The sequence below is a fragment of the Zonotrichia leucophrys genome, chromosome 1A (genome assembly GCF_028769735.1).
Source record: "Zonotrichia leucophrys gambelii isolate GWCS_2022_RI chromosome 1A, RI_Zleu_2.0, whole genome shotgun sequence".
Lineage (NCBI taxonomy): Eukaryota > Metazoa > Chordata > Aves > Passeriformes > Passerellidae > Zonotrichia > Zonotrichia leucophrys.
Genome location: NC_088170.1, coordinates 71,413,223 through 71,439,610, shown reverse-complemented (window position 1 = coordinate 71,439,610; position 26,388 = coordinate 71,413,223). Strand labels below are relative to the sequence as shown.

General features: G+C 51.1%; 1 protein-coding gene across 1 annotated transcript; it reads right to left on the bottom strand.

Moving 5' to 3' along the window:
* Positions 1-1,214: 1,214 nt before the first annotated feature.
* ANKRD16 (ankyrin repeat domain 16) lies at positions 1,215-25,516 on the bottom strand (the record flags this gene model as incomplete). Its single annotated transcript, XM_064733895.1, has 9 exons — positions 1,215-1,555; positions 4,393-4,572; positions 6,868-7,045; positions 11,419-11,433; positions 12,324-12,432; positions 14,807-14,849; positions 21,789-22,009; positions 23,539-23,880; positions 25,491-25,516. Coding segments are annotated over 9 exons (1,122 nt in total), but the record flags the coding sequence as incomplete, so codon positions are not given.
* Between the last annotated feature and the right edge of the window lie 872 nt (positions 25,517-26,388).

The window sequence follows — 26,388 nt, the reverse complement described above, 5'->3', positions numbered from 1 at the left end:
TTTATTTAGGGTATTTATAATTTTGGGGGAGTTTTCAGTTTGGGGGAGAATCCTCCATTTGCGGGATCTTCAATTTGGGAGTTTTTCCTCAGTTGGGGGAGGGGTCTTAATTTTGGGGGACCTCTCATTAGCGGGGGATGCAATTGAAGGGGGTTCTCTTTTTGGGGGGAGTCCCCTATTTGGGGCATCCTTAATTTCAAGGGGATCCTCAGTTTGGGGATGTTCCTTAATATTGGGGAGCCCCTCAATTTAGGGGGTTCACTGGGGGGCATCCTCAATTTAGGGAGGTCCTTAAATTAGGGGGGATTGTCATTTTAGTGGGGTCTTTAAATGAGGGGGTTCCTCAGTTTAGGGGGGTTTAATTGGACCCCCCAATCCCTCCACATCTGATGCTTTTCCACCCCCACCCCATGGACCACTTTTAATTAGAAATTTGCCAACTATCCCAACAAAAACCCCTAATTAGGCTGCATTCCTGCTTCCCAAAACCCTGTTTGGGAATAAAAAACTGGAAGGAAAAGTTATTGGAGAAACCAGAATTTCCTGGGGGAATTTTGCAGGTATAAAGCTGAATGTACATTCCTTTTCCAACCCCCAAAATAATGCACGTTCCCCTTGGTGTTTTGAGGTGTTCCCATGTTTTTTAAGGAGTTTCCCCTTTGTGTTTCCATGGATATTTGGGAACATTCCCACTGGTTTTTCTCATCAGCAATACTGGGAGGACACAGATATTCCATGGCTTATTAAAATGATAAATAAAAAATGGGAATGAAGCAGCCCCTTGCATTTCCTGCTGCAGGGAGGCCAGAGCTGGATTTGTGGGTTTAAGTATCCATAGATCCTTAAATTTTAAATTTAATCCTTTATTTTTTTTTTAATTCCTTTTGGAGGAATAAAATAATTTCCTCACCCACCCAGGAGCTGATCTAGGGAGAGCAAGGTGGGAATTTTCCACTCAAAATGTGGGAAATGGTGCACACCTTACCTCACTCCCTGCCTGATTTTTAACACCTGCCATCCCCAAAAAAGCAGAATTCCATCCGTTTTTAACTCCTGGCATCACAAACAGACAAGGACACATGGGTTTGGGATGGAATTTATAATTCCAGCTGCACAAACCCAACAGCTGCAGCTGCTCTTACCTTGCTGGGAATTCCAATGGTAGATTATTGAGATTTAAAGTTCATCAGTGCTGGGAATTGCCCAGAATTCCATTCTGGGATAAAACACCTCTTTATTTTAGTCTGATCCAGAGCTCCCTGGTGTCCTCACAAGGTCCCACCACAGATTCCTGCAGCTTTTGGGATCAGCTGTGGGCTACAAGGAGCATTCAAAAGGTTGGTGCAGCTCCAAGAGTCTCTGTGCTACCCCAAAAAGGTCACACACAAAAATTAAATTGCAAATAAAGCAATTTAAGGGATTTGTGGAGAGCAGGTAAATCCATGATCCAGGTGGATTTTCTCCATGGGGATGTTCAGGGTGTGGAGATTCCCAGGAAAAGCCAGGAGGATCCCTGGAAGTGGAACTTCCTTGGATGGTTTCTGTTTTCAGGGAGCTGCACAGAAGAGGTAAAAAAAGAAAATAAATTTATAACCATGGGTCACAACAGGAATGTGATCATTTGGGTAAAGATCATCTCATTCCACGATCCCAGACTGCTCCAGCCTGGCCTTGGACACTTCCAGGGATGGAGAAGCCCCAAATTTTTTGGGAAACCTGTGCCAGGCCCTCCCCACCCTCCCAGGGAAAAACCCACACCCATCACCTCCATTATCCTTTGAGACAATCCCATTTCAAACATTTCTCCTAAATCTACTCCCCAGTGCCAAGCTTGGCCCCTCTGCTCCATTATGGGTAAAAATCTTGATTTTATGGGGGGTTCTTTATTTGGGGAGAGATCTAAATTTGGGGGGATCCTCAGTTTTGGGGGGCTCCTTAACTTGGGGGGTTCCTTTATTTAGGGTATTTATCACTTTGGGGGAGTTTTCAGTCTGGGTGAGAATTCTCCATTTAGGGGGTCCTCAATTTGGGGGAGGTTTCCTCAGTTTGGGGGAGGTTTCCTCAGTTTGGGGGTTTTTCCTCAGTTTAGGGTTTTTCCTCAATTTGGGGTTTTTTTTCCTCAATTTAGGGGAGGATCCTTTATTTGAGGGTTTCTTGTTTTTGGGGGTCCTCTCATTAGTGGGGGATACAATTGAAAAGGGTTCTTTATTTGGGGACAGACCTAAATTTGGGGGGATCCTCAGTTTTGGGGGCTCCTTAACTTGGGGGTTCCTTTATTTAGGGTATTCTTCAGTTTGGGGGAGTTTTCAGTCTGGGGGAGAATTCTCCATTTAGGGGTCCTCAATTTGGGGAGGTTTCCTCAGTTTGGGGGTTTTTCCTCAGTTTAAGGTTTTTCCTCAATTTAGGGGAGGATCCTTTATTTGAGGATTTCTTGTTTTTGGGGGTCCTCTCATTAGTGGGGGATACAATTGAAGGGGTTCTTTATTTGGGGACAGACGTAAATTTGAGGGGATCCTCAGTTTTGGGGGCTCCTTAATCTAAGGGGTTCCTCTGTTCAGGGTATTCATCATTTTGGGGGAGTTTTCAGTCTGGGTGAGAATTCTCCATTTAGGGGGTCTTCAATTTGGGGGGGATTTCCTCAGTTTAGGTTTTTTCCTCAATTTAGGGGAGGATCCTTTATTTGAGGGTTTCTTATTTTTGGGGGTCCTCTCATTAGTGGGGGATACAATTGAAGGGGGTTCTTTATTTGGGGACAGACCTAAATTTGGGGGGATCCTCAGTTTTGGGGGGCTCCTTAATCTAAGTGGTTCCTCTGTTTAGGGTATTTATCAATTTGGGGGAGTTTTCAGTCTGGGTAAGAATTCTCCATTTAGGGGGTCCTCAGTTTGGGGAGGTTTCCTCAATTTGGGGTTTTTCCTCATTTGAGCTTTCCTCAATTTAGGGGAGGATCCTTTATTTGAGGGTTTCTTGTTTTTGGGGGTCCTCTCATTAGTGGGGATACAATTGAAGGGAGTTCTCTTTTTTGGGGCAAGTCCCCTATTTGGGGGATCCTCACTTTAAAGAGACTCCTCACTTTGGGGATCAATTTGGGGATTTTAACCAGCTGTTTCCCCTAAATCTGGCGAGGAATTGTAGGGGGATAGAACGTAAGAAAATAAAGATGGTGTAGAAAGTAATCTCAGCCCTAAGGAGTTGCAGCTGGGCCAGTTATCAAAGATTAGGAACAGCCCACAGCTGTGTCCAGTGAAGAATGATCTATAAGAGTGGGGGGTGTTGAAGGGAATTTGAGTCCGTGGCTCTGTGAAGGTCGATCATTGAGGGAGTGCCACTGGGAACACCCAGAAGGAGTGGATCTCACCCCTAAGATGCTGCCTGCCAGTTATCAAAGGTAGGATAGCCACAGCTGTGTCCAGTGAGTTACAGCTATAAACAGATGGGTGGTGTTGAGAAGGAATTGAGTAGTTGGGTGTGAAGAGTCTGTGCTGTGAGGACTGCCATGAGAACACCAAGAGGTGTGATCTCACCCTAAGTGCTGCAGCTGGGCCAGTTATCAAAGGTTAGGAACAGGCCACAGCTGTGTCCAGTGAGAAGATGAGGGCTATAAAAGAGTGGGGTGGTGTTGAGAAGGGAATTTGAGTCAGTTGGGTGCTCTGTGAAGGAGTCAGAGCTCTGAGGAGCTGCCCATGAGGAACACCAAGAAGGAGTGGATCTCACCCCTAAAGTGCTGCACTGCACGACAAAGGTTAGACATGGCCACCCTAAGGCTAACACAGGGTGGTCTCAGGAAAGAGCTGAGTGGCCGTTATAAAGAGTAGGAACAGCCACAGCTGTCTCGTGAGGATGAGCTTGAAAGAGTAAGGTGCTGTGGAGGAGAGGTGAGTTGTTGGTGCCTGGAAGGAGAAAGTCAGAGCTCTGAGGAGCTGCCCATGAGGAACACCAAGAAGGAGTGGATCTCACCCTAAAGTGCTGCAGCTGGGCCAGTTATCAAAGGTTAGGAACAGGCCACAGCTGTGTCCAATGAGAAGATGCTATAACAGAGTGGGGTGGTGTTGAGAAGGGAATTTGAGTTAGTTGGGTGCTCTGTGAAGGAGACAGTGCTGTGAGGAGCTGCCCATGAGGAACACCAAGAAGGAGTGGATCTCACCCCTAAAGTGCTGCAGCTGGGCCAGTTATCAAAGGTTAGGCACAGGCCACAGCTGTGACCAATGAGAAAATGCTATAAAAAAGTGGGGTGGCTGGGTGAGGAGAGAGCTGGAGTTTGTTGGGTGCCTTGTGAAGGAGAAAGAGTCAGTGCTGTGAGGAGCTGCCCACGAGAAACACCAAGGAGATGTGACACCTTTGTGACAGGAGATATCAGCACGGAACCCCTGTGACAAGGAATAAGCACTGTACCGTGTGGAAAAGGAGCGGGTTCCTCCTCTTCAGGTGTCGCCTGGAAGAGCTGGATGACATCAGGGCTCCTGGCCAGCTGCTGGGCCAGCGTTCCCGTGGCATCAGGAGCGTCCTGGAGGCCGGCCCGCAGCAGAGCCCCCACGGCCCCCGCGCGCTGCCCGGCGCTGGCCGCGTGCAGGGCTGGGGACACGTAAGTTTGGGATCATCCAGTTCCTCCTGGATGGTTTTAGGGTTCGAATAGAATCACAGGATTAAGTTTGGGATCATCCAGTTCCACCTGGATGGTTTTTGGGTTGGGATGGAATCGCAGGATTGAGTTTGGGATCATCCAGTTCCACCTGGATGGTTTTGGGGTTGGGATGGAATTGCAGGATTGAGTTTGGGATCATCCAGTTCCACATGGATGGTTTTAGGGTTGGATGGAATCACAGGATTGAGTTTGGGATCATCCAGTTCCACATGGATGGTTTTGGGGTTGGGATGGAATCGCAGGATTCAGTTTGGGATCATCCAGTTAAAGATCATCCAGTTCCACCTGGATGGTTTTGGGGTTGGGATGGAATTGCAGGATTAAGTTTGGGATCATCCAGTTCCACCTGGATGGTTTTGGGTTGGGAATGAATCACAGGATTCAGTTTGGGATCATCCAGTTCCACCTGGATGGTTTTGGGTTGGGATGGAATCGCAGGATTGAGTTTGGGATCGTCCAATTAAAGATCATCCAGTTCCACCTGGATGGTTTTGGGGTTGGGATGGAATTGCAGGATTAAGTTTGGGATCATCCAATTAAAGATCATCCAGTTCCACCTGGATGGTTTTGGGTTGGGATGGAATTGCAGGATTGAGTTTGGGATCACCCAGTTCCACCTGGATGGTTTTGGGTTGGGATGGAATTACAGGATTGAGTTTGGGATCATCCAGTTAAAGATCATCCAGTTCCACATGGATGGTTTTGGGGTTGGGATGGAATTGCAGATTAAGTTTGGGATCATCCAGTTCCACCTGGATGGTTTTTGGGGTTGGGATGGAATTGCAGGATTAAATTTGGGGTTATTGAGTCTTATCTTAAAGATATCCAGTTCCACCTGGATGGTTTTGGGTTGGGATGGAATTGCAGATTAAGTTTGGGATCATCCAGTTAAAGATCATCCAGTTCTACCTGGATGGTTTTAGGGTTGGAATAGAATCACAGGATTGAGTTTGGTCATCAGTCATCGTTTGGGTTGGGATGGAATTGCAGGATTAAGTTTGGGTATCCATTCCACCTGTGGTTGGTTGGGATGCGATTATTGGGACTCAGTCCACCTGGTGGTTTTGGTGATGAATCAGATTAAGTTTGGATATATGAGTTTGTGATTAAAGGGGTCATCCAGTCACCTGGATGGTTTTGGGTTGGATGAATCCAGGATTAGTTTGGGATCATATCCTGAGTTTCTGATTAAAGATCACCAGTCTCCTGGATGGTTTGGGTTAGGATGAATCAGATTAGTTTGGGATCATCCAGTCCCACCCTCCTGCCACGGCAGGGACAGCTCCCACCATCCCAGGCTGCTCCAGCCCCAGAGTCCAGCCTGGCCTTGGACATTCCAGGGGCAGCCCCAGCTGCTCTGGCAATGCCAGCCCAGCCCCTGCCCACCCTCCCTGTTAAAAATCCTCCTTCCATGTGATCCTAAGGAGGCATCCTGATCCCTCTGGGTAATCCTGACGTGGATGAGAAGCTTCCCAAGGACGCAGTGACCCAAACCCAGCCAAGGAGGAGCCACAGGAAAAAACATGCCAGGGTTGGATGAGCTCAGCAGAGCTGGGATTCAGTCACTGAGGGGGCGGAGGGAGAGGTGGCACTGCTGAAACACGGCTTTAACCAGACCCAGGGCTGGGGAATTGGCCAATTTGGGCAATGGCTGAACCACATTTATCTTTTTTTAATTTGAATTTTTAATTTCTTTTTTTGGGGAGATGCTGATGCAAGAGCTGCCTGAGCCTCTCCCGCTGGGAATGCCGACTCTCCGGCATCGCTATAGCAACTCCATTTCCGTGCCAGCCCTCTGGTGTTATTTGCTCATCAGCCATTTCCAGGCTGTTTGCTGAGGAATTGAGGCTGGAGAGCTCAGTCCCTGTGTTTGTCCATCCAACCTGCTTCCAACAGGATCATTCCAGCCCAATTGGATGGGGGAGAGGCAGCATTGGAGCTCCTCAGAAAAATAAGCGAGAAATTCCCAATTTACATCTCTGCTCTTCCCCCAAGGGAAAAGCCCCAGCAGAAATTCCAGCAAATTGAAATCCAGGGAATGAAAAAATGCAAATTGAAATCCAGGGAATGCAAAATGCCCAAAACCCCCTGGGATGATGCCTCACACTGCCCCCAGAGCAAAGGGATCCATGGGTTTGGCATCTCCCTGCATGCTGAGTTTGGGATGTGCTTGTGGAAGCTCTCGGTGTCACACAAAGCCGGGAAAAGCAGCTTGGAATTCTCACCAGAACGGCCCTTCCCATCCTTGGCCTGGAGATCAGCGCCCAGGGACAGCAGGGTCTGGATGGTGTGGCCATGTCCTTCCTGCAGAATGAGGAATTTGGGATCAGCTCCGGGCTGGGATCCATCCCCAGCCTGGGGCTGCACAGATCTGCCCTGGCCTGAGCAGGAGCTCCAGAGGATCTGGGAGCAGGTGGGAATCAGGCTCAGCTCCTTCAGATCAGATCCATGGGGCAGGAATGGTCATCCCATGGGACTCCTGTAATCCCATGGGAATTGTTATCCCATGGGAAGCGGCCAGAAAGGTGCCATAAGGTACCTCCCTAAAATCCCAGCGTGGTTTGGGTTGGAAAAAATCCTTAAAGATCATCGAATCCCAATGGGCAGGGACACCTTCCCTATCCCTGTGTGTTCCAGCCTGGCCTTGGGCACTGCAGGGATCAGGGGCAGCCCCAGCTGCTCTGGGAATCCCTTCCCAAAATCCCAGCCCAGGCTCCCTCTCCAGGGAATTCCCTCCATTCCCAGCTCTCCCAGCCTGGCATTGGATCCATCCCCACCCCGACTCCTCTCCAGGAAGGGATTTTGGGCTCTGGGGGCTTCACTGGCAATCTCAGCACTCCAGGAAGGGTCTCCCTTCCCTTTGCCATCCCCAACTTCCATAAAAACCCCTGGGGATGGATTCTGAGTGTCCCAAATGCCAGAATGGTTTGGGTGGGAAGGGCCCTTCAAGCCCATCCCATTCCAAGCCCACCATCCCAGGCTGCTCCAGCCTGGCCTTGGGCACTGCAGGGATCAGGGGCAGCCCCAGCTGCTCTGGCAATGCCAGCCCAGGCAGGAATTGCTCATTGCCAAGATGCCACCCATGGCTGCCCTCTGGCAGTGGGAGCCATCCCTGTGTCCATCCCTTATCCCAGGTCTCTCTCCTGAGCCCCTTTAGGCCCTGGCAGGGGCTCTGAGGTCTCTCCAAGGTTGAGTTTCAAATCCCTCCATTCCCAGGGGATCTGGAGTTGGTGTTCCCAAGGTTATTCCAGCTCCAGGAGCAGAAGCTGTTGCTGATCTGGGCTGTTGCTCATCTCAGGCACTGGCATTCCCCAAAGGATCCCTCCAGGATCTGGGATCCCCTGGGAAAAGACCCAGCCCCAATCCACTGTGTCCTCCCTCCCTCCTTCCTCTGCCAGGAGCCAATTTCGAATTCCACAGGGAAAAGCCCAGCACAGCCCCCCCTTTCCTTCCACCCTGCACAGGCTTTTCCAGAAATAAATCCTTTTTCCCTAAATAACAAGCCTGATTTTGGAATTACATCCTCAATGCCATGAATTAGTCTTTGTCCTGCAGCCTGGGAATGGAAAGCTCTCATTTTTATCCCCCCTCTCTTTTTCCCCTATTCCCACAGGATTCCACAGCATCTTCCCTGATCCCAAGGCTCCCATTTCCCTGCAAACCCAATTCCATGGCAGAGACACGGAGCCAGGAACTGCTGCAGCTGCCACAGCCCTGCCAGCAAATTGAATTGAAAAAAATAATTTGATTTTCATGTGTTTATAAACGCAAAAGAACAAGAAAAGAGGGAGATAAAACCACAACCCACCAGGCAAACGAGTGCTGCTGTAAATACAAAGTGACCCCAAGGCTGGGGAGGGAAGGGAGAGAATCCCATCCAGTCATTCCCAAATCCCAGGAGCTGGGATTTCCTCCAAGGCACATTGTATTCCCCCCAGAGCCCTGCTGTTCCACGTACCCTTGGCAACCACAGGGGCTTTGAGCGTGGCTGCTGGGAGCAGGAGGCCAGGAGGATGGGAGAAAGGCTCCTTTGTGCCAGCCTGGATGGTGCCAGCATGCCCAGGGAGTGGCACGGATCGGTTTGTAGGGGCAGGGCACTGGCATGAGGTTCAATTCCCACTGGAAGCCAAAATCCTGGGTTTAGCATCACTGGGTCTGAGCAGGGACATTCCCGTGCTGCCAGCTGGATCCTGGTCAGCAGGGAAGTTTTGGGATCTGCTCTGCATTCCCAGATGTTTCTGTAGGATCAAAGCACTGGGATGAGATTTTATTCCCACTACAAACCAAAATCCTGGGTTTAACATCCCTGGATCAGAGCAGGGACATTCCCTTGCTGCCAGCTGGATTCCAGGATGAATCCAGCAGGGAAGTTTTGGGATCTGCTCTGCATTCCCAGATGTTTTTGTAGGAGCATAGCACTTGGATGAAGTTCAATTCCCACTAGAATCCAAAATCCTGGGTTTAGCATCCCTGGGTCTGAGCAGGGACATTTCCGTGCTGCCAGCTGGATCCTGGTCAGCAGGGAAGTTTTGGGATCTGCTCTGCATTCCCAGATGTTTCTGTAGGATCAGGGCACTGGCATGAGGTTCAATTCCCACTACAAACCAAAATCCTGGGTTTAACATCCCTGGGTCTGAGCAGGGACATTCCCTTGCTGCCAGCTGGATCCCAGGATGAATCCTGGTCAGCAGGGAAGTTTTGGGATCTGCTCTGCATTCCCAGGAAATGCTGCAGGACCCACAGCTCCGCTCCCCACATGGGCTGGGAGCAGGAGAAAGCTCCAGTGGTTCTGGAATTCAAAACAACTCTGGTGTGAAGGACACTGATAAAATTCTGAGAGCTCCCCCCACCTTCCCAGCTCTCCTTTCCCACTTCTGGACATCTCCTGTCCCTCCTCTGCAGGCAGCTGGACACAAACATGGAATTCCTGGGGTGGGAAGGACCCCAGAGCCCCCCAGTGCCACCCCAGCCATGGCAGGGCCAGCTCCCCCTGTCCCTGTGTGCTCCAGCCCCAGTGTCCAACCTTGGGCACTGCAGGGATCAGGGGCAGCCCCAGCTGCTCTGGGAATCCCTTCCCAAAATCCCAGCCCAGGCTCCCTCTCCAGGGAATTCCCTCCATTCCCAGCTCTCCCAGCCTGGCATTGGATCCATCCCCACCCCGACTCCTCTCCAGGAAGGGATTTTGGGCTCTGGGGGCTTCACTGGCAATCTCAGCACTCCAGGAAGGGTCTCCCTTCCCTTTGCCATCCCCAACTTCCATAAAAACCCCTGGGGATGGATTCTGAGTGTCCCAAATGCCAGAATGGTTTGGGTGGGAAGGGCCCTTCAAGCCCATCCCATTCCAAGCCCACCATCCCAGGCTGCTCCAGCCTGGCCTTGGGCACTGCAGGGATCAGGGGCAGCCCCAGCTGCTCTGGCAATGCCAGCCCAGGCAGGAATTGCTCATTGCCAAGATGCCACCCATGGCTGCCCTCTGGCAGTGGGAGCCATTCCCTGGGTGCTGTCCCTGCAGGCCTTGTCCCCAGTCCCTCTGCAGCTCTCCTGGAGCCCTGGAATGTGCTGGAAGCTCTGCCTGGATCCCTCCCTGCTCCAGGGAACATTCCCAGCTCTCCCTGGATCCCTCCCTGCTCCAGGGAACATTCCCAGCTCTCCTGGATCCCTCCCTGCTCCAGGGAACATTCCCAGCTCTCCTGGATCCCTCCCTGCTCCAGGGGAACATTCCCAGCTCTCCTGGATCCCTCCCTGCTCCAGGGAACATTCCCAGCTCTAATGGATCCCTCCCTGCTCCAGGGAACATTCCCAGCTCTCCCTGGATCCCTCCCTGCTCCAGGGAACATTCCCAGCTCTCTCAGATCCCTCCCTGCTCCAGGGAACATTCCCAGCTCTCCCTGGATCCCTCCCTGCTCCAGGGGAACATTCCCAGCTCTCCCTGGATCCCTCCCTGCTCCAGGGAACATTCCCAGCTCTCCCAGCCCAGCTCCATGGATTCCTCTGGACTCTCCCCTGCAGCTCCAGGTCCCCCTGCTGTGTCCCCAGGGCTGGGATCTGGTGGGATCTCGCCAGAGCAGAAGAGGAGAATCCCACCCTTGCCCTGCTGCCCACGTTTCTTCTGATGCCCAGAAAACAGGGAATGGGACAGGTCAGGAATGGGACAGGGAATGGGACAGGTCAGGAATGGGACTGGCCAGGAATGGGACAGGGAATGGGACAGGGAATGGGACGGATGGATGACAGGAATGGGGCGGAATGGACAGGGATGGACAGATCAGGAATGGGACAGGAATGGGACAGGGAATGGGACAGGGAATGGGACTGGCCAGGAATGGGACAGGGAATGGGACAGGGAATGGGACTGGCCAGGAATGGGACAGGGAATGGGACAGGTCAGGAATGGGACAGGTCAGGAATGGGACAGGGAATGGGACTGGCCAGGAATGGGACAGGGAATGGGACAGGAATGGACTGGGACAGGAATGGACAGTAGGAATGGACGGTCAGGGAAGGGACAGTGGACAGGAATGGAGCCAGGAATGGAACGCCAATGGGCACAGGGAATGGACCAGACTGGCATGTCAGGAGCACAGGCCAGGTGCCAGGATGAGCAGAGGCAATCCCCCATGGTGGCCTGACCCTGCCCCATCGGCAGTCCGGCCAGCTGCCAGGGGATGGAGCGCCGACCTTCTGGCTAGTGCACCAGCTCAGGCTCGTCCTTGACTAGCAGCTCGAAGGAGAGCCTCGGGCTGGACAGGCCTGTGCAGGCCTGCTCCAGGCATCACAGCTGTGGGACAGGCCTGCAGGAGGGACCAGCACGGAAATCACACACAGAGCACTCACCCCGAGTGAGATCAGCACTTTTTTCCCACCTCTCCCACCCTCAGTGCTTGAAATGTGGGGTTAAAACCACAACAAAATTCCCTGTCCAGAAAACAGCATTTCCTTTTCCTTAGGAAATCCAGGATCTGGCCAACACCTCTGGGAGAATCAGCCATGGGGGGGCCCCAACCAGCTGGGAACATCCAGCAATCAATCAATCATCAATAAATGATTGATTGCAGTGGTCTGGTTCCTGCTGTGCACAGCTGGCTCTAATGGCATTCCCTGGAGGAAATCAGGGATTTTTGGGAGCCAGCACAGGAGCAGGAGCTGCCAGGGAGGAGCTCTGGGTAACTCATGGATGGACAATTCCACATTATTTCAAATTATCCATGGCCACTGGAGCCTCCATGCCAAGCCTGGCATTCCAAGAGCTGCTTTTGGAGTGCTGGGAATGTCCTGTGCCCTCCTGCCAGTGCCTGCTGTCACCATCCCACTGCACCAGCTCTGGGCACACGTTCACCACAAACACTGGGGCTGCCCCTGGAGGTGCCCAAGGCTGGGTTGAAGCCACCCTGGATAATGGAAGGTGTCCCTGCCTGTGGCAGGGGTGGAATGAGATGATTTTTAAGACCCTTATAACCCAAACCCTTCCACGATTCCTGCCCCAGGAGCTGATTCCTGACAGCCTCACTCAGCCAAATCCTTCCCATCTCCAGGGGGAGGGATTTGCCTTTTTACACAATTTCTCTCTTTACAAATTGGGAATTTGTTTATTTGTGCTCCAGGCAGGATGAAGGCGTGGCCCACCTGCCCTGGCAGCCCCGCTCAGCTCCTGCAGGAGGCACTGAGGGGCTCTGGCACCCACCTGGTGTCTCTGCAGCAGCAGCCGGGCGATGCCAACGTGCCCGTTCTGGAGAGCGTCCATGAAGGGAGTGACCCCACAGCTGTCCCTGCTGTCACCTTTGTACTGGCACCTGCAAGGGACAGGAGAGAAAACCAGCCCAGAGCTGTGGGCAGCTCCAAAACCCTCATGGAAGGAGACTCCCAGCAGCTGGGATGGAAAATGGAATGTATAAAGCTCATCCACAGACTATGGATAAACTTTTCCTGGTGTTTTAGGGTCTGGGGAATGATTTGTGGGGTTTTTTGGGATCAGAGATCTGGTTCAGTTCATTTGGGATCTACAGATTGTTTATAATTCCCTTTTTCCTGGCCAGAGGGTTTCCATGAGTGCACTGGAAGCAGGGAGTAACCAGCTCCTCATGGAATGATGTACAAAATACAATCTCATTCAGGTTAAACTGCAGTGAAATGAGAGGAAACTGAATTAAAGATCACAGAGCTGTCCCTGCTGTCAGCTTTGTACTGGCACCTGCAAGGGACAGGAGAGAAAACCAGCCCAGAGCTGTGGGCAGCTCCAAAACCCTCATGGAAGGAGACTCCCAGCAGCTGGCATGGAAAATGGAATTTTTAAAGCTCATCCACAGACTATTTTTCCTGGTGTTTTAGGGCTGGGGAATGATTTGTGGGGTTTTTTTGGGATCAGAGATCTGGTTCAGTTCATTTGGGATCTACAGATCATTCATAATTCCGTTTTTCCTGACCAGAGGGTTTCCATGAGTGCACAGGGAATAACCAGCTCCTCATGGAATGATGTACAAAATACAATCTCATTGAGGTTAAACTGCAGTGAAATGAGAGGAAACTGAATTAAAGATCACAGAGCTGTCCCTGCTGCCAGCTTTGTACTGGCACCTGCAAGGAACGGGAGAGAAAACCAGCCCAGAGCTGTGGGCAGCTCCAAAACCCTCATGGAAGGAGACTCCCAGCAGCTGGGATGGAAAATGGAATGTATAAAGCTCATCCACAGACTATGGATAAACTTTTCCTGGTGTTTTAGGGCCTGGGGAATGATTTGTGGTTTTTTTTGGGATCAGAGATGTGGTTCAGTTCATTTGGGATCTACAGATCATTTATAATTCCCTTTTTCCTGACCAGAGGGTTCCCAGAATGGACCAGGAGTGCACTGGAAGCAGGGAGTAACCAGCTACTCATGGAATGATGTACAAAATGCAATCTCATTCAGGTTAAACTGCAGTGAGATGAGAGGAAACTGAATTAAAGATCACAGAGCTGTCCCTGCTGTCAGCTTTGTACTGGCACCTGCAAGGACAGGAGACAAAACCAGCCCAGAGCTGTGGGCAGCTCCAAAACCCTCGTGGAAGGAGACTCCCAGCAGCTGGGATGGAAAATGGAATGTATAAAGCTCATCCACAGACTATTTTTTCCTGGGGAATGATTTGTGGAGTTTTTTTGGATCAGAGATCTGGTTCAGTTCATTTGGGATCTACAGATCATTTATAATTCCCTTTTTCCTGGCCAGAGGGTTTCCCTGAGTGCACTGGAAGCAGGGAATAACCATCTCCTCATGGAATGATGTACAAAATACAATCTCATTCAGGTTAAACTGCAGTGAAATGAGAGGAAACTGAATGAAAGCCTGGCTTAGATCACAGAGCTGTCCCTGCTGTCACCTTTGTACTGGCACCTGCAAGGACAGGAGACAAAACCAGCCCAGAGCTGTGGGCAGCTCCAAAACCCTCATGGAAGGAGACTCCCAGCAGCTGGGATGGAAAATTGAATGTATAAAGCTCATCCACAGACTATGGATAAACCTTTCCTGGTGTTTTAGGGTCTGGGGAATGATTTGTGGGGTTTTTTGGGATCAGAGATCTGGTTCAGCTCATTTGGGCTCTACAGATCATTTATAATTCCCTTTTTCCTGACCAGAGGGTTTCCATGAGTGCACTGGAAGCAGGGAATAACCATGGAATGATGTACAAAATACAATCTCATTGAGGTTGAACTGCAGTGAAATGAGAGAAAACTGAATTAAAGACCACAGAGCTGTTCATGCAGAGCCAAGCATGGACAGGCTGGGATGAGCTGTGATTCCCAGGGAAAGCTGCTCCAGCTCTGGGAAGGGAGAACAGAGAAAGGGAACAGAGCTGCTTCAAAGCCATTTCCCAGCAATTCCCCAGGAAAACAAGGATAAGCCCAGCCTAGAGAAGCTGCCCTGCTTGTTGTCACACTGGGAATGAATCAGCAGGGAAAACAAAGCCAGGGCTGAGTTACATAACTGGGATTTGTGTCACAAGCAAGAGGGAGCCCATGCCCAGGGAATCCTTGTCCCTTTCCCAGCTGGGAAAAACCTGGAGCAGGAGGAGCCAGCCTCGGGATGGAGAGCAGGGCAGTGGAACAGCACAAGCACCCTTTGTGTGCAGATCCTGGCAGGGAAATGGCAGCTGGGGCAGGAAAAGCTGGAAAAGCTGGAAGGAGCCTGCTTACCGTTCCAGGAGCAGCTCCACGACCTGGAAACAGCCGTGCATCGCTGGGAAAAGAGGGGAAAAAATCAGGAAAACATGGATTGGTGGTGGGTTTGTGGCATTGTGTTCCCACAGCCAGGCATGCTCGGGTTGCTGATCCTTTTGGGATGAGGGAAGGGGCTCCAAGGGGGTTTATTCCCATCGGTTTTTTGGTGGATTAAAGAAAAAAAGGTTTCCCTTCCTCTGGTTCCGTTGGGAATGTGAGGTGAAGCAGGGAAAGGGGATGGAATGGGCAATGCCTGGCTCCATCTGCCTCAGGATCAGCTGGAACAAAGAGGGTTTCTCCCAATGATTTGTTCTTTTCCTAACTAGGATCAGGGAGAAGCACAAGGAACACAGAGCTGGGGAAATGCTGGCTAACACTCCCAGCCCTCCTCCCACCTCATCATCCTCACCCATCTCAGAGGGAAAAACAACCACAGAGGGGGAGGATTTGAACCCGAGGCACTGAAATATTCCAGTTTTTCCTTGATTTTTTTTAAACATTTCACACAGCTTTGATCCAGATGCTTTTTTTTTTTTCCTCCTGCAGGTCATTTTGCAAAACAAATGGAACACATTCAAGAGAAAAAAAATAATATCAATCTGCTCCATCAGCTGATGGGAACAGGGCTCCTGGGAAATGTGTGCTTTCAGCTGGAATCCCAACAAGGGATTCCCAGATTTTGGCTCTCTGCTCCTGCTCCCTGCCTGTTCTTCACCCAAGCTGATGGAAAATCCAAGTCATGGGAAGAAAAACCCCTCACAATTCCATCTTTTATATCAGGAACAGAGGCTCAGGACAGCTGCATTCCACATCCTCTAATTACCTCCTCCCAGCTTTCTTCCCTCGGGATACAAGAAGCAACAAAGCTGAAGGAATCAACCCTTATTCCTATAAAAAATAATTGCAGGAGGGAGAAAACGACCCTTCAGGAAGGCAGCTGGCCTGGTCATGGGTTAATGTGCTCCAAGCCACAGCCCTGGGATGGAAATCCATGGAAACCCCTGGAACAGGCACTGGGTCCTGACGTGATTTCCCCCAGCAGCTCCACCACCATCCCTCAGTGCTGCTCCTGCCTTGGGAACTGGGAATATCCCTTGGGATAAGTGAGGGGATACCAGGGAGCAGCAGTTTGGGATCAAACTGCACTGAGGGCACTGGGGGGTTAAATCCTAATTCCCTAATTCCCTAATTCCAGCCCTTCCCTGTCCGGTTTTCGGCTGTTTGGATGGCCTGGAAAGGCCCGGGGTGGCCTTGGGGCAGCCCACGTATCAAAGAACGAGAAGAGGCTTCAGTTCTTTTCTCGGTCTCGGTGTTTATTAATTGTTTATCTAAAAGATTTTCTCTGGGCCCGACAGAGCTCTGCTCAGCAGCCAGCCATGAGCACACTGTGCTGCCTCCGGGCGGTCACCTATCTTTATACCCAAAGTTACGTGTACAATATTTATCATTTTTCCCCAATACCTTTCACCCTTATTGCCCGTGCACTTTTAGTAATGACCAATCCCAAAGTGCCACCATCACCACAGAAGATGGAGGAGAAGAAGAAGGACAGGACACGCCCCAATTCCTCCATCTTACTTCTCTAAACCCCCCTGTACAGAAATCCTAAACCCTGTGTTTCACTCTCTAATTAACCAATCCCTTCACCATTCACCCCGGTGAAACCCTCCTGTCCTCATACAGGTGTCGTCTCCTGTGTGGGATCAAAGTGCAGCCACCAGACACTTCTGGAACATTCCAGGACTCCCGAGCCCCCCAAGGGTGCTCTCGGTGACACCTCAGTCCTGAGGTGCTGAGATCCCACACTTCCCCATTCCCAGTCACTCCCACTCCAGCTGCTGCCCCAGGGCCTGGCTGGATCAGGAAATCCCAGAAATCCACCCAAATTTAGAGTGGTGGCTTTGCCACAGGAAACCCAGGTGGAGACACCTGTAGGAAACAGAATCCAGGTGCTGGATCCCAGTTCCCAAGGCAGGAGCAGCACTGAGGGATGGTGGTGGAGCTGCTGGGGGAAATCACGTCAGGACCAAGTGCCTGTTCCAGGGGTTTCCATGGATTTCCATCCCAGGGCTGTGGCTTGGAGCACATTAACCCGTGACCAGGCCAGCTGCCTTCCTGAAGGGTCGTTTTCTCCCTCCTGCAATTATTTTTTATATGAATAAGGGTTGATTCCTTCAGCTTTGTTGCTTCTTGTATCCCGAGGGAAGAAAGCTGGGAGGAGGTAATTAGAGGATGTGGAATGCAGCTGTCCTAAAGCAGGGAAATCACTTTGCCTCAAGGTCAGAATTCCCCATTTCCCCACAGGACAACCCCAAATCCCAGAGCTCACCTTGCTCCTGACCCTGTCCCAGATCCCAACCCAACATCTCCTGCAGGGGCAGATATTACAGTGACTTTAGACGGTCACTGTGGTGAGAGAAGGATGAGAATCTTGTTCTTTGATTAGAAGGCTTGATTTATTGATATATGATATATAATACATTATAACTATACTAAAAAGAATAAGAAGAGAAGTTGCAGAGAGCTGCTCAGCTAAGAATAGAATCAAAAGAATAAATAACAAAATTCTGTATCCAAAGAATTTGTCTTTGAGCTGCTCCTGTGATTAGCTCTTAATAGTACACATAGAAAATGAGCCAATCACAGAGACACTTACTACATTTCACAGCAGCTGATAACAATTGTTTACATTCTTCTTCTGGGGCTCTGCTTCCCAGAAGATGGACAAATGTAAAAGAAAGGATTTCTATGAAAAAATGTCTGCAACAGGCAGAGGAGCTGCCAGCCCCCATGGAAACAACTCCCACAACTGGGCAGGGATGGGAGAACATTAAAAAAAATCGGGATCAGCCACTTCAGGCAAGCTGCAGTGATCCCAGCACCAAGCCATTCCCTGGTTTTGCATTCCCAGGTCAAGCACAAGGACTCAGTGGTGCCCAGGGGCTGGAATTGTCACTGCTGATGAGCCAGGAGTGACAGAGGATGGGCTGGAAAAGGCACGGGAGTGACAGCACAGCAGGGATTTTCCAGGGAGTCAATCCCAATTAAATTCTGTAGGAAAGGAGTTTGGGCAGGCAGGGCTCATCTCTGCTGCTGAGACCTGGAATACACAGCCTGATTCCCACCATGGATGTGCTCTGAGCCCTCCTGGGCTTCCCAACAATCCTGGGGATGCCTGGCATTCCTAAACCTGCCCATTGCCTTGAAATATCCCTTAAAAGCAAGGAAAAGGGAATTGTGGACATGGTGGGTTCCAACAACAGCTCCTGTGTATTCCCAGCAGGGATTGTCCTTCCTCTTTGCAGAAAGGACCCCTGAAATTCTCACCATGGCATGGGAGCAAAGAGACTCCAAAATTTGGAGTTTATGATTGGAATCATGGAGTTGTTTTGGTTGGAAAAGTGCTTGAGCCCAACCATTCCCACCACTGCCCCAGATTTTAAATCCCTCCAGGAATGGGGACTCCACCTTTGCCCAGAGCAGCTCATCGCAATGCTTACAAATTCAAATTCCAGGAAGGAATTTTCCCAATATCCCAGCTGAACCTCCCCAGGCCCAGCTCGAGGCTGTGCTAAAGAAATCCATCCCCAGGCAGATCCCAAAAAGTTCCTCCCAGCAGCTTTGCTGGTTTTGGAAATTTCCAAAAATTTCCAAAAATGCCAGGATGTGCTTGGAGCTGGGGAGCTTCTCACACCAGGAAGGAAAATCCCATCCCTGTTCCAAGGGAGCTCAGATCCATCTGTGCCAGGGAGAGATGGACTCGATCCAAGGACTCCAAGAATTCCAGGAGGCCCATTTGTGCATTTCCTGAGGGAAAAATTCCCATTTTTCTGGTAGTAGACACCAGTTTCCGCTTCTCCTGAGGGGAAACCTCATTCCTACTTATCCCACCCTGCAAACAACCACAATATCCCCTAAAATCCTGATTTTTTTACTTCTTTCCCCTCAGGCCCGGCTCCATGACAGAGCAGGAGAAGGCATGGCAGCTCCTGAGGCTGGTCCAGAAGGGAAACCGCAATGTGCTGGGGGATTTGTGGATTTCCTGAGGGAAAAATTCCCATTTTTTTGGAAGTAGACACCTGGTTCTGCTTCTCCTGAGGGAAAACCTCATTCCTGTTCATCCCAACCCTCCAAATCAACCACAGTATCCTGATTTTTTGGCTCCTTTCCCCTCAGGCCTGGGTCAATGGCGGAGCAGGAGAGGCCATGGCATCTGGTCTAGGAGGGAAACCAGGATGTGCTGTGGGATTTGTGGATTTCCTGAGGGGAAAATTCCCATTTTTTTGGAAGTAGACACCTGGTTCTGCTTCTCCTGAGGGAAAACCTCATTCCTGCTTATATCAACCCTGCAGACCAACCACAATATCCCCTAAAATCCTAATTTTTTTAATTCTTTCCCCTCAGGCCCGGCTCCATGACAGAGCAGGAGAAGCTGTGCAGCTTCTGAGGCTGGTGCAGGAGGGAAACCTGGATATGCTGTGGATTTCCTGAGGGAAAAATTCCCATTTTTCTGGTAGTAGACACCAGTTTCCGCTTCTCCTGAGGGGAAACCTCATTCCTACTTATCCCAGTGTCCCAAACCAACCACAATAGCCCACAAAATCCTGATATTTTTGCTTCTTTCCCCTCAGGCTTGGCTCCATGACAGAGCAGGAGAGGCCATGGCAGCTCCTGAGGCTGGTCCAGAAGGGAAACCAGGATGTGCTGGGGGATTTGTGGATTTCCTGAGGGAAAAATTCCCATTTTTTTGGAAGTAGACACCTGGCTCTGCTTTTCCTGAGGGGAAACCTCATTCCTGCTTATCCCAACCCTCCAAATCAACCACAGTATCCTGATTTTTTGGCTCCTTTCCCTCAGGCCTGGGTCAATGGCAGAGCAGGAGAGGCCATGGCATCTGGCTAGGAGGGAAATCTGGATGTCCTGCAGGATTTGTGGATTTCCTGAGGGAAAAATTCCCATTTTTCTGGAAGTAGACACCTGGTTCTGCTTCTCCTGAGGGAAAACCTCATTCCTGCTCATCCCAACCCTGCAAACCAACCACAATATTCCCTAAAATCCTGAATTTTTTGACCCTTTTCCCTCAGGCCCAGCTCCATGACAGAGCGGGAGAGGCCATGGCAGCTCCTGAGGACGGTCCAGGAGGGAAACCTGGATGTGCATGTGGGATTTGTGGATTTCCTGAGGGAAAAATTATCATTTTTCTAGAAGCAGACATCAGCCTCTCCTTCTCCTGAGGGAAAACCCCATTCCTGCTTATCCCAACCCCAAAAATCAACCATAATATCCTGATTTTTTGGCTCCTTTCCCCTCAGGCCTGGGTCAATGGCAGAGCAGGAGAGGCCATGGCATCTGGTCTAGGAGGGAAATCTGGATGTCCTGCAGGATTTGTGGATTTCCTGAGGGAAAAATTCCCATTTTTTTGGAAGTAGACACCTGGTTCTGCTTCTCCTGAGGGAAAACCTCATTGGTGCTTATCCCAACCCCAAAAATCAACCATAGTATTGAGGCTGGTCCAGGAGGGAAACCAGGATGTGCTGGGGGATTTGTGGATTTCCTGAGGGAAAAATTCCCATTTTTTTGGAAGTAGACACCTGGTTCTGCTTCTCCTGAGGGAAAACCTCATTCCTGTTCATCCCAACCCTGCAGACCAACCACAATATCCCCTAAAATCCTGAATTTTTGGACCCTTTCCCCTCAGGCCCAGCTCCATAGCAGAGCAGGAGAGGCCATGGCAGCTCCTGAGGCTGGTCCAGGAGGGAAACCTGGATGTGCTGCAGGATTTCCTGAGGGGAAAATTCCCATTTTTCTGGCTGTAGATACAGGTTTCTGCTTCTCCTGAGGGAAAACCTCATTCCTGCTTATCCCAACCTCTCACACGAACCAAAAATCCCAATTTTTTGGCCCTTTCCCCTCAGGCCCGGCTCCATGACAGAGCAAGAGAGGCCATGGCAGCTCCTTAGGCTGGTCCAGGAGGGAAACCTGGATGTGCTGTGGGATTTGTGGATTTCCTGAGAGGAAAATTCCCGTTTTTTTGGAAGTAGACACCAGACTCTGTTTCTCCTGAGGGAAAACCTCATTCCTGCTTATCCCAACCCTCCAAATCAACCACAGTATCCTGATTTTTTGGCTCCTTTCCCCTCAGGCCTGGGTCAATGGCGGAGCAGGAGAGGCCATGGCAGCTCCTGAGGCTGGTTCAGGAGGGAAACCTGGATATGCTGCAGGATTTCCTGAGGGAAAAGTTCCCATTTTTCTGGTAGTAGACACCAGTTTCTGTTTCTCCTGAGGGAAAACCTCATTCCTACTTATCCCAGTGCCCCAAACCAACCACAACAGCCCACAAAATCCTGAATTTTTGCTTCTTTCCCCTCAGGCTTGGCTCCATAGCAGAACAGGAGAAGCCATGGTGACTCCTGAGGCTGGTCCAGGAGGGAAACCTGGATGTACTGCAGGATTTGTGGATTTCCTGAGGGGAAAATTCCCATTTTTCTGCAAGTAGACATCAGCCTCTCCTTCTCCTGAGGGAAAACCTCATTCCTGCTTATCCCAACCCTCCAAATCAACCACAGTATCCTGATTTTTTGGCCCCTTTCCCCTCAGGCCCAGCTCCATGACAGAGCAGGAGAGGCCATGGCAGCTCCTGAGGCTGGTCCAGGAGGGAAACCGGGATGTGCTGGAGGATTTGTGGATTTCCTGAGGGAAAAATTCCCATTTTTTTGGAAGTAGACACCAGGTTCGGCTTCTCCTGAGGGAAAACCTCATTCCTGCTCATCCCAACCTCTCACACCAACCAAAAATCCCAATTTTTTGGCCCCTTTCCCCTCAGGCCCAGCTCCATGGCAGAGCGGGAGAGGCCATGGCAGCTCCTGAAGCTGGTCCAGGAGGGAAACCTGGCTCTCCTACAGGATGAACTAAGGCTGGATGGGATTCCAGAGGTTTCCCTGGTCCACCCCTGGTGTACCTGCTGTGTGCAGAGGCGTTCTCCCCGTGGTGCTCTCGGTGTCCCAGCACCTTGGGGACACATCCAGGAGGTAGTGGAGCACCTCGGGGTGCCCTTCCCTGCTGGCTATGTGGAAGCAGTTCCAGCCATCCTTGTTCCTCAACAACGGGTTGGCTCCGTGCTCCACCAGGGTTTTGATCACTTCCAAGTTTTTCCTGGTGCAAGCCATCATCAGAGGAGTCCTGGAAGAAGATCCAGGGAAATAAAATAAGCTGGCACAGCAAATCTCATTCAGGTGCTTTGCCTGAGGATCCAGGAGGTTTTACAGCACTGTTGTTCCAGCTTGGGAATATTCCAGCTCCTTTTCCATGCAGCCCCTCAGAGCTTTCTGGGTTTTTAAAGCAAATGAGACTTTTCCCAAAGGTTTGGATGTGCCTTAGGAAGCACAGAGCTCCCTGCTTTTATCCATGGGTGGAAGAGCACAGCCATACAAATCCAGGCTCGTGGAATCTTGGCCTCAGCTCCAGGCTGGCACAGCCTCAGCTCCCAGCTCTGGAATGCTGCCTGTGGACTTGTGGCACTTCAGCTGCAAAGGACCCTCCCAGGCTTTCATCTGGGAGCAGGGGAGAATCCTTGTTTTATTTTTCCATCCCTAAGGGAAGAGTGGAGCAGTAATTCACAGCTTTTAGGGGGGAAAGGAGGGATAGGGCTGGAATTTCTCTCAAAAATCCAACTGGATCCACAGTGTGGGCAGCAGAGGAAGGGAATTCTGGCCCTTTGCTCCACTCAAGTGATCCCACATGGAGTCCAGCTCTGGGATCCCAATATAAGGACCTGGAGCTGCAGGAGCAAATCCAGAGGGATCCATGGAGCTGCTGCAGGGCTGGAGCCAGGCTGGGAGAGCTGGGAATGTTCCCTGGAGCAGGGAGGGATCCAGGGAGAGCTGGGAATGTTCCCTGGAGCAGGGAGGGATCCAGGGAGAGCTGGGAATGTTCCCTGGAGCAGGGAGGGATCCAGGAGAGCTGGGAATGTTCCCCTGGAGCAGGGAGGGATCCAGGGAGAGCTGCCAGCACAGGGCAGGGCCTGCAGGGGCTCCAGGAGAGCTGCAGAGGGACTGGGGACAAGGCCTGCAGGGACAGCACCCAGGGAATGGCTCCCACTGCCAGAGGGCAGCCATGGGTGGCATCTTGGCAATGAGCAATTCCTGCCTGGGCTGGCATTGCCAGAGCAGCTGGGGCTGCCCCTGATCCCTGCAGTGCCCAAGGCCAGGCTGGAGCAGCCTGGGATGGTGGGCTTGGAATGGGATGGGCTTGAAGGGCCCTTCCCACCCAAACCATTCTGGCATTTGGGACACTCAGAATCCATCCCCAGGGGTTTTTATGGAAGTTGGGGATGGCAAAGGGAAGGGAGACCCTTCCTGGAGTGCTGAGATTGCCAGTGAAGCCCCCAGAGCCCAAAATCCCTTCCTGGAGAGGAGTCGGGGTGGGGATGGATCCAATGCCAGGCTGGGAGAGCTGGGAATGGAGGGAATTCCCTGGAGAGGGAGCCTGGGCTGGGATTTTGGGAAGGGATTCCCAGAGCAGCTGGGGCTGCCCCTGATCCCTGCAGTGCCCAAGGCCAGGCTGGGCACTGGGGCTGGAGCAGCCTGGGATAAGGGAAGGTGTCCCAGGATGATCCTGAATCTCCTTCCCATCCATTCCACGATCCCAAACACTGCCTCCAGCAGCCACATTCCCACCCTCCCCACCCAATCCCAAATCCCAGCACCTACCAGTCAGCCTTTTTCAAGCAGTCCACGCTGGCCCCTCTCTCCAGGAGGAAGGACACACATTCCAGGTGCCCCATGGACGCAGCCTCATGGAGGGGTCTCTTGTAGTCCCCATTGGTCACCTCCATGTCCATGCCGACCTCCTGCACCAGGAATTCCAGCACATCCCTGTGTCCAAAGCGAGCAGCGTGGTGCAGGAGGGAATCTCCCAAACGGCCCCAGCGCCAGCTGCGAGCCTCTGGAACCTCATCCAGCCTCAGCTCATCCCGCAGGAGAGCCAGCTTTCCCTCCTGGACCAGCCTCAGGAGCCGCCGCAGCCTCTCCTGCTCCACCATGGAGCTGGGCCTGAGGAGCAAAGGGCCAAAAGATCAGGATTTTGGAGGATATCCTGGATGGTTTGTGGGGTTGAGATAAGGAAGAGTGAGATTTTCCCTCAGGAGAGGCAGAATTCTGTGTCTACTGCCAGAAAAACATGAATTTTTCCCTCAGGAAATCCACAAATCCCACAGCACATCCAGGTTTCTCTCCTGGACCAGCCTCAGCAGCCACCACAGCCTCTCCCGCTCCAACATTGAGCTGGGCCTGTGGGGAAAGGGTCCAAAAAATTGGGATTTTGGGGAATATTGTGGTTGGTCTGCACGATTGGGATAAGCAAGAATGAGGTTTTCCCTCAGAAGTAGCAGAAACCAGTGGCTACTTGCAGAAAAATGGGAATTTTTCCCTCAGGAAATCCATGAAGTGGCCTCTCCCTCAGGATAAGCAGCAGTTTCCTTCTCCCTCAGAATAATGAAAAAGTTTCATTCTCCCTCAGGATAATTGAAAATTGCCCTTTAGAAAACCAGGCCCTGGCCTGTCCTTCAGGAAAAGCAGGAATTTTCCTCTCCCTCTGAAATTCAGGAAGCAGTCACCCCTCAGTAAAAGCAAAAATTCCATTATTTTTCCTTGGGAAAGTTAGGATCTGGTCTCTCCCTCCAGAAAATAGGATTTTCTTTTCCTTAGGAAATCCAGGATCTGACATTTCCCTTAGGTAAAACAGAAATTCCCTTTTCCATCAGGAAACCCAGAAGTTTCTTTTTCCATTGGGATGCCCAGGAACCTCTGGAAAAGTAGAAATTCAGTTTCCCTGTGGAAAATCAGAAATCAGCCTTTCCCTCAGGAAAATAGGAAAGCCACATCTTCTTTAGGCAAAAAGAAATTCCTTTTTTTCCTTAGGGAAAACAGAAACCATAATTCCCTTAGGAAATCCTGAAATTCCCTTTCTCCTCAGGAAAAATGGGCAATTTCTTTTTACTCAGGAAAACCAGGACCCCACCTCTTCCTCCAGAAAACCTGAAATTCTCTCTGCCTTTAGGAAAACCAGGAACTTCCTTTTTCCTTGAGAAAAAAAAGAATTAGCCACTCCATCAGGAAAAAGAGAATTTTGCTTTTTTATATGGAAAACCAGGAATGGGTTTCTCCCTCAGGAAAACCAGGATTTTCTATTTTCCCTCAGAAAAATTAGAAACCAGCCTCTCCCCCTGGTAACACAGAAATTCCCATTCCCTCTGGGAAAACTCCAAAATTCCTGTTCCTCTTAGGAAAGCCAGAAACCAGCTGGAAAAACATACATTTTCTTTTTCACTCAGGAAAACCTGAAATTCCCTTTTCCCTCTAAAAAACAAATAATTTCCTTTTCCCTGAGGACAGTCAGACACCAACCCCTCCTCCAGGAAAAGCAGCAATTCCCTTTTCCCTCCCAGACGAACGGGAAATTCGCTTTTTCTTCAGGAAAAAAACCAAAAAATTCCTTTTTTTTCTCAGAAAAAAAAAAAAAAAATTCTTTTTTTCCTCAGGAAAACCAGAAATTCCCGTTCCCTTCGGGGCTCCCGCAGTCCGGGATCCCCCCCTCATTCCCTCCCCAGCTCATGCCAGGCCGCGCAATTCCCGCGGGAAAATTCCCGGTTTTTCCAACCCACCCGCGCGCCGCGGAGCGCTCGTGACGTCATACGCGGATGGACTGACGTCACCGCAAGGGCAGAGGTAAATAAGCCCCGCCCATCCCGGAAGTGCTGCGCCATTGGACAGTGCTGTGCGCTGATCTGGCTGCTGATTGGGCAGCGGGGAGGGGGCGGGGCCGGTGGAGAGCGCGGGGCCGCGAGCGCCGGGAGCGGGTGAGGAGGGCGCGACCATTTCGGGGCAACGTGGGGGGGGACGGGGAGGGGGTTTCCTTGGGAATGGCGTTTGTTTGGGAATGCGGAGCCCTTGGGAATGAGGGAATGCTTGGAACTGAGGGATTGGCACTGAGGGCACCCTTGGCAAAGGCGGGGGATTGGTATTCAAAGGGCTTTTTGGCGCTGCAGGGGATCTTGGGAATGGAGGCTCCTTTGGCGTTGGGGGCACCGTTGGAAATGGGGGAATCCTTGGAATTGAGGGGTTTGGGAATGAGGGCACCCTTGGAGATGAGGGGGGATTTGGGATTGAAGGGGGTTTGGGCACTGCGGGGGAGCTTGGACATTGAGGGGTCCTTGGGAATGGGGGCTCCTTCGGCGTGAGGGGCCCTTGGGAATGGGGGAATCCTTGGGATTGAGGGATTGGGAATGAGGGGTAACAGGATGGGAGAGTGAACAGGGGGGATCTTGGCTGACAAGGGGTTAAAAGAGAATTCCTTGGGAATGAGGGAATCCTTGGAATTGGAGGATTGGCACTGAGGGCACCCTTGCAATTGAGGGTCCCTGGGAATGGGGGAATCCTTGGGATTGAGGGATTGGGAATGAGGGGTAACAGGGTGGGAGAGTGAACAGGGGGGCCCTTGGCTGACAAGGGGTTAAAAGAGAATTCCTTGGGAATGAGGGAGTCCTTGGAATTCAGGGATTG